The sequence below is a fragment of the Leguminivora glycinivorella genome, chromosome 13, assembly GCF_023078275.1.
Source record: "Leguminivora glycinivorella isolate SPB_JAAS2020 chromosome 13, LegGlyc_1.1, whole genome shotgun sequence".
NCBI lineage: Eukaryota > Metazoa > Arthropoda > Insecta > Lepidoptera > Tortricidae > Leguminivora > Leguminivora glycinivorella.
The window spans coordinates 5,740,864-5,749,473 of record NC_062983.1 but is presented as its reverse complement, the minus strand read 5'-3'; the positions used below and the strand labels follow the sequence as shown (position 1 = coordinate 5,749,473).

The window sequence follows — 8,610 nt, the reverse complement described above, 5'->3', positions numbered from 1 at the left end:
ACTTCGGCCATATGTGGCTTTTACGAAATGAAACTGGCGGTGATGCTTTACTCATTGTTCTTGGTTGTTTAGATATTAAAAAACTCAACCTGTCTGATATATCAGAAATCAAAACTTGTATGTTATCATACCAAAATAGTTTAGCTGCTAAAGTTGTTGATTGCCTTCACAATTTAGCTATTCTCAATATGGAATTGTCTGTAGTCTCCATGCAGTCTCAAGAGAAGATGTTGACACATACATATACGGAAAGAGTTTATAATGAGACGTTGAACATGGTTAAAGAAAGCAGATCTAGATCCTTAACTTATACACCAGCGGTACCAGTGTGGTCAATGAAGGACTCTAAATTAGAGATGGTACCGCACCATATGTTTACATTTAAGGAAAATGTTGGTTTTGAGAACTGGCTGGAAGTTGCGGAGAAGAATCTCTGGGGTTGGAGTGTGGTGGGATGGGGACCGACTAAGATCGTGGTTGTGTGCGGAGAACATGGGCGAGGCACAGGGTTGTTCATGAAGGATCTGAAAGTTTACGATGTGCTGAAGAAAGAGTGGACTCGGCATGGGGTGGAGTTGCCTTGCCGAAGACACGCTGGAGTGGTTATTGTGGATGATTCACTCTATCTTATTGGAGGAGTAGGTGGGTTTAGGTCAGTTTGTTGTAAATAATTTAAAGTTTGATGTTATTTACTGTCAGGTACCGGCAGGCAGTGGCGAACCGCCAAGGAGTGGAATGCCCTGCCTGAGTCTGTGTTCCCACATGAGTACAATCCAGGTCTCTTTAAAGCAAGAGTAAATAGGTATCTCATAGGTAAGCGTGATCCACCGTAGACCGCATCATCACTTACCATCAGGTATGATCGTGGTCAAACGTCTACAAATTTAAAAAAAAAAAAAGGTTTAGCATAATTAGGTGCGAGTCCATGCGTCAAGCACGGCTGCAAGTATAGACTTGCAGGCAAGAGCAAAAGTTGTGCTTTACCGACTGTCCTTGTTATTTTTGAGATTAAGTGACTTGGACATTAATCTATTTTGATGATGTCGTATTAGCCCTCATCAGGGACATGGAACGCCCAACAGTGATTTCCATTGTTAACAATCTGCTGGGCCCTGGCCCAGGCTCGTCCGGCCAGTTGGGGCTGGCCCAGGCTTGTCCGGCCAGTTGGGGCCTGACCCAGGCTCAGCCGGCCAGCTGGGGCCTCCTTATCTGTGCGCCTCTTGGTGGTATGTGGGTGACCTGACTAAAACTATTCTACTAGAAATTACTTTGTCCTTTTTTCTATACATTTTATTTCTGTTCACATCTTATTTGTTTTGTTATCCTGTCTGTCTGACAATACTGACACTGTTTTAATTTTACCCCTGACGCAAAAACGACGAGGTGTTATAAGTTTGACCTGTCTGTCTGTTTGTCTGACTGTTTATTTGTCTGTCTGTTTATTTGTTTACCGTTTAGTTACTGTTTAATTTATTGAAAACAAAGATTACAGTTATACAGTTTCTAGTTTTCTGTCTGTCTGTCTGTCTGTGTGTGTGTCTGTGGCATCGTAGCTCCCGAATGGATGAACCGATTTTGATTTAGTTTATTTTTGTTTGAAAGCTGAATTAGTAGTGGTCAGCCATGTTTCATGAAAATCGGTCCACTATGTCCGGGTTTTTTTTTCAAAATTTTCATTTTGTGGTTAGTAGTTTATAGTATAAAGAAGGTCACGCGCGTTGGGCTCCAGGGATCCTTTAGGAAGGCAAAAGATCGGCCTGAGTGGAGAGCACTGCAACGTACAGCGACTTATGGTGGTCACGACCCTCAGTCATGAGGTTTCGACGAAGAAGAAGTTTATAGTACAGCCGATCTCCACTGACCGTGCTCACAAGCAATGACTCGCGAGCAAAACGTCCTTGCTCGTGCGTGCACGTACGTTTGCTTCACCCCGAACCAATTTTAGGCCCGGCCACGCCATTAGTTAGGTGTTTTTTTAAAAGCTGTCATGCCGGTACTTGATTCTGCGTAGTTGTACTTGTATTGTTATTTTTGAGCTGACTTGTATAAATTTGGTACTTATCTGATATTATTTAATACTTAATGATTTTTGTCAATTTTATTGACATTTTTTATTTTGATAATTTTTTAAATGTACCTATAATTGTATATCTCTTGCATGTTATTTATAATTGTTTAGCTCTTAGTCTCTTATTGTATACCGTGTACCCGTTTTGGTGAATCACTGTTAGTTTATATGTGAGAAATAAATAAATTAAATGAAATTGGTCTAAAATTGGAAATTTGTCGAAAAGTCCCATCGCTGTGTCTCGCTCCAATGTATGGCCGCCGCTCACCGCTGTCGCGCTTAGACCAATGTCGTGGCCGGGCCGTTCCGATCCGAATCCGTGAAAATAAAATCCGTCATAACCGTAGAAATATTTGCTAGCTAACTTTACGCACTAAATTCAATCTCCGTCGTCCGATTTCTATCCGTCATTCTTCGGACCTAGTGCGTAAACTTACCATACAAATAGTTCTACGGCTGCGACGGATCTTTTTTTAACCCCCGACGCAAAAACGACGGGGTGTTATAATCTTGACGTGTCTGTCTGTCTGTCTATGGCATCGTAGCTCCCGAACGGATGAACCGATTTAGATTTCGTTTTTTTGCTTGAAAGCTGAATTAGTCTGGAGTGTTCTTAGCCACGTTTCATGAAAATCGGTCCACTCCCGTGAGACTCATACATATTTAAAAATATTTTAAGCGGGTTACTCACGTATTAAGTCGATATAGCGTTCGACATGTTTCGGTCCAATTTCGAGAACCTTTCTCAAGAGTAGCGACTTAATACGTGAGTAACCCGCTTAAAATATAATTTTGAATATATCCCACGCATCAATAATCTAACCCTTTCAATTTCAGGGTAACCTTGGACGCGGCAGTGGTATATGACTTGAAACAGCGTTCATACAGGAAGATAGCAAATCTGCCGGATGCCATACAGAATCCGGCTGTGTGCGTCCACGAAGGCGCGGTATACGCCGCGGGACACAACACTATATACAAATATGAGGACTTGGGTGAAACAGGTACAGTTCTAGTAATGATTTCCTAGGGCTTTAAAAATACTGGCTGTAGGCATTGAGAAATAAGTACCTAAGGGAAGGGTTGTGACTCCATACATCAGTAAATGCGAGTTATTTGTATAGCCATAGTTAAGTGACATCTAGCGACAATCACGCGTCAACTAGCGTAAATTATCAGTACTGTTTAAAGTTAAGCTAGGTAAGCAAGTTCACACAATTTTATACAAATGATACACCTAAACCTTTCTTAAGAATCATAAATCCGTTCAGTCGTGTTTGTGTTTAGGAACATACAAACACAGAGACAGACGCGTCCGAGGACCTTGTTTTATAAGGTGTAAGGTACCGGGGGCCACTGGCGGGAAATTTCAATTACTTAATCGATGTTTTTTTTTCAATATTTACCTAACCACAATTTTGAAAAACTTCCGAACTCGACATAGTGGACCGATTTTCATGAAACAAGGCTAAGAACACTCCCGACTAATTCAGCTTTCAGACAATCAATTTTAAAGCAAAAAATTTGCCTCTAGTCAGGGTCAAATTACTTTATCCACTAGTGGATAAAATGCTTTTTTACCCGCTGGTATTAAAGGACAAAACACGTGTTTCCGAGCTAGTGAGGGGAAAATAAATTTATATTTATTCATTCCTTTAATTTTCAGATCGCTGGATCACCATAGCCAGCACTCAAATCCGTGCGAACTGCATGACGTCGTTCAAAGGCTACATTTACTGCACGCAGAGCTATTTCAGCCATCTTTACCGCTTCAGGCCGGGAGTGGACAAGCGACTTGACTCCCTCACACAGTTTACCAACCCACCCGCTACTATATGTAACTTAGGTAAGAGATAATGTTAACTGGGGAGAGTTGCGATAGTCGGAGTGAATAGAGAGAGCTTTAAATTCACCATCTGTGCCGCCATTATGTCATGTGTTTGACAGACCGAATCACAATGACGCAATTGTTTTGTCAAGTTTTGAACCCGAAAGGCAAGTAGAGAGCGCTCAAAGGCTACATTTACTGCACGCAGAGTTATTTCAGCCATCTTTACGGTCCAGCCACGACATTGGTCTAAGCGCGACAGCGGTGAGCGGCAGCCATACGTGCGAATGAGAAGTCCCATCGCTGTGTCTCGCTCCAATGTATGGCCGCCGCTCACCGCTGTCGCGCTTAGACCAATGTCGTGGCTGGGCCGTTATCGCTTCAGGCCGGGAGTGGACAAGCGACTTGACTCCCTCACACAGTTTACCAATCCCCCCGCTACTATATGTAACTTAGGTAAGAGATAATGTTAACTGGGGAGAGTTGAGATAGTCGGAGTGAATAGTAGGCTTGTGCCGTTTCGTTCGTAGATCGGAGCGCTCCGATCTCGTTCAATCGCTCTCACGAACTTAGTTCGCTCTTTTAGGTCTTTGCTCATTTAGTTCAGTCAGACCAGCGACCACTACGGTCGGAAAGATCAGAACGAATGGGACCGACTAGTGTCAAAATGATACGAATATTCCACAGACAATAACAATTCCGGGCCGAAAGGTTGTAAGTAACCGAAGCTTAATATGAAAACTTGACGTTTTTGTGTCGGTTTGCTAAATACCTCGCTCCCGGTCGGCGCCGTCACACACTCTTTCTTGATCTAAACCGCTCGCGCTCGCCGATCGTATACTGAACTAAATGAGCAAAGACCGATTCACAGAGCACGGAAAGATTCAGTTCATTTCGGTCATTGACGGGATTTTATTCCTAACAGTTCATAGTTCGTGAACGACACAAGCCTAGTGAATAGAGAGAGCTTTAAATTCACCATCTGTGCCGCCATTATCAAACGTCATCATGTGTTTGACAGACCGAATCACAATGACGCAATTGTTTTGTCAAGTTTGGAACCCGAAAGGCAAGTAGAGAGCGCCCAAAGGCTACATTTACTGCACGCAGAGCTATTTCAGCCATCTTTACCGCTTCAGGCCGGGAGTGGACAAGCGACTTGACTCCCTCACACAGTTTACCAATCCCCCCGCTACTATATGTAACTTAGGTAAGAGATAATGTTAACTGGGGAGAGTTGAGATAGTCGGAGTGAATAGAGAGAGCTTTAAATTCACCATCTGTGCCGCCATTATGTCATCATGTGTTTGACAGACCGAATCACAATGACGCAATTGTTTTGTCAAGTTTTGAACTCGAAAGGCAAGTAGAGAGCGCCCAAAGGCTACATTTACTGCACGCAGAGCTATTTCAGCCATCTTTACCGCTTCAGGCCGGGAGTGGACAAGCGACTTGACACGCTCACACAGTTTACCAATTCCCCCGCTACTATATGTAACTTAGGTAAGAGATAATGTTAACTGGGGAGAGTTGAGATAGTCGGAGTGAATAGAGACTGCTTTAAATTCACCATCTGTGCCGCCATTATGTCATCATGTGTTTGACAGACCGAATCACAATGACGCAATTGTTTTGTCAAGTTTTGAACCCGAAAGGCAAGTAGAGAGCGCCCAAAGGCTACATTTACTGCACGCAGAGTTATTTCAGCCATCTTTACCGCTTCAGGCCGGGAGTGGACAAGCGACTTGACTCCCTCACACAGTTTACCAATCCCCCCGCTACTATATGTAACTTAGGTAAGAGATAATGTTAACTGGGGAGAGTTGAGATAGTCGGAGTGAATAGAGAGAGCTTTAAATTCACCATCTGTGCCGCCATTATCAAACGTCATCATGTGTTTGACAGACCGAATCACAATGACGCAATTGTTTTGTCAAGTTTTGAACCCGAAAGGCAAGTAGAGAGCGCTCAAAGGCTACATTTACTGCACGCAGAGCTATTTCAGCCATCTTTACCGCTTCAGGCCGGGAGTGGACAAGCGACTTGACTCCCTCACACAGTTTACCAATCCCCCCGCTACTATATGTAACTTAGGTAAGAGATAATGTTAACTGGGGAGAGTTGAGATAGTCGGAGTGAATAGAGAGAGCTTTAAATTCACCATCTGTGCCGCCATTATGTCATCATGTGTTTGACAGACCGAATCACAATGACGCAATTGTTTTGTCAAGTTTTGAACCCGAAAGGCAAGTAGAGAGCGCCCAAAGGCTACATTTACTGCACGCAGAGCTATTTCAGCCATCTTTACCGCTTCAGGCCGGGAGTGGACAAGCGACTTGACACGCTCACACAGTTTACCCATCCCCCCGCTACTATATGTAACTTAGGTAAGAACTGCCTACCCACACACAGGGTGACAATCGTTCGCAGATCGGCACACATATCCGTTAGAGCTGCTTGGCCTAGGTACAGCAGAAATGTAAAGGAGAATTTTGATCATGGTGTTACATTTCGAAACGGCGACAGATCGAGTCTCCTTATCCATTTTGCTGAGGTCAGGTAAGGTGGGGGAAGATTGAAAGGATTTTCTTACGGAGTAAGATGGAAAGCCGCCCGTGGTGCTTCATTATACGGAACATATTTCATCTTAAATAAATATTAACTTCTGACTAGCAGAAACGTCTGCAATCGATGCCACTATGACTGGCACTATGACACTGGTGAATTTCCAATATGACTTGGAACTCCGGTTGCCGTTTAAGAAGTTTAACACTCTTACGGTAGATGTCGCTACGGGTCCCATTGACCTTAGTAGTGGAAAAGCTGGCTTGGTTGAAGTCTTGGTGGCTCAGTTGGCAGAGCGCTGGAATATTGATCCAGAGGCCGTGAGTTCAAGTCTCACACAAGGCAGACATTTTCCACTTTTAAATTTATATTTCATCTTATCCCTCAAAATAAGCCCTTCAATCTTTCCCCACCTTACCTTATCACGTTCTATTAAATTATTTCAGTTGTCTTCAGCGTTTAGAAATAAATTCATTTCTGTCGGAAGTGACATGGACTATACAATGTTGAAAACGTATCAGTTATAGCATACTTAGTCTATGAAATCTTAATAGACACACTCAATAATCAAATAAAATAAGCCCCTGTTTTTCATAAGTCAAACGTACCAAACGTACGCGAGGCTAAAGCTTTCCTGCGCGGCGTGTTCATTGAGGAGCTCACTAAGATAAGAACAAATGGCTGTGATAAAACAAAATAAGCCAAAGATCAAGAACTGATAACAGTCGGATTTGAGCTTCATTTCAGGGCCAAGGGCGACTTGGACAGACATTGAAAAGTCGAGAAGTTCGACCTTGGGTTACGTTGCTAAATGGCACAGAAGCTCACGAAACGCTCGTAGATATCTATCTCTATCCCTCGTGCATATTGGCGCGACAGAGCCAGACTACCTTTCGCGGCGTTTCGTTTTCGTTTCGCGTCGTAGAAATGCCATTCGGCAGTTCGGCTACGGGGCCTGATTGCAGAACTGCAGAAGAGCAAAGCTTGGAATTAAATAAGTTAAATTATGCTCTCCCGTTGTTCGGCGTTTGACATATTTTGGGGTGGGGACTTCACAGGTGCTTACGTTCCCGACTTCTAGGCCTTTTATAACGTTAATAATTATTTTATTAAAATAACAGACAAGGCAGGTGCTTTTTGCCCGCACTAGTGCGCAAAGCGCTTCATTTCTTGTCAGGTCGAAACTTAGAGGGCCATCGTATTGGAAAACCTACTCGTATCGATTAAAAACACTCCCTTCGGTCGTATTTTAATTTATTGCCACTTTCTTCGAACTTCCACTTTTCCGCACTTTTATCATAATGCGCTATTTCTTACTGTTTTCTATTTTCTTGCAGGAGACCGTCTACTATTCTTCACCCGTTCCATGTGTACGCAAGCCGACGTCCTAAACGTAGAAGAATATGTCGGCAAGACCAATGATGAGAAGCCCAAAGTGATATGGCGACAGAGCGAGAGCGCGATAAAACTGAACGACGTCGCTGGTTCATGCTCTTTGGTTATGTCTGTACCGCCCTTATGGCCGGATAGCTCGAATTATACTAAGAAGTATTTGAAGAGGTATGAAATACAGTAAACGTAGGTAGTTTTTTAATGTGAAAAAAGTCAAAATGTACATAAAATAAGTCAAGCCGACCTCCTATAAGTACCTCGGCAAGACCCCAGAAGAGAATTCCATATACATCCGGTGACAGAGCGAGAGCGCGATAAAACTGAACGAGGTCGCTGGCTGCTCTGATAATGTCTGTACCTCCCTTATGTCCGGATAGCTCGAATTTAACTAAGAAGTATTTGAAGAGGTATGAAACACAGTAAATATAGGTAGTTTTTTTAATGTGAAAAGTGTCAAAATGTACATAAAATAAGTCAAGTCGACGTACTTTAAGTACCGCGGTAAGACTAGCAGTTAAGTATATTATAAATGCATGCACGTTTCGAAGAAATAAACAGATTAATTTTTTTTTTTTTTTTTTAAGTTCGTAGTCATTTGGCGACATAGCGTGAGCGCGATAAAGTTAAACGACGTCGCTGGCTCGTGATCTGATTATGTCTGTACGGTCTGTACTGCCCTTAAGGCCGGATAGCTCGAATGTATGGCGTAAGTGGATGATCGGAGCCGGATCGGAGAGTAATAATTCTTTTAACAAAT

At 43.0% G+C, this 8,610-nt stretch overlaps 1 protein-coding gene across 1 annotated transcript; it reads left to right on the top strand.

Annotated features, from left to right (window-relative positions):
- The first annotated feature begins 275 nt into the window (after positions 1-275).
- Positions 276-8,367, top strand: LOC125232694. Its single transcript, XM_048138448.1, has 5 exons — positions 276-652; positions 1,122-1,226; positions 2,906-3,072; positions 3,735-3,914; positions 7,799-8,367. The coding sequence occupies exons 1-5, from the start codon at positions 276-278 to the stop codon at positions 8,035-8,037; spliced, it is 1,068 nt and encodes a 355-aa protein (XP_047994405.1). The 3' UTR covers positions 8,038-8,367.
- Positions 8,368-8,610: the final 243 nt, after the last annotated feature.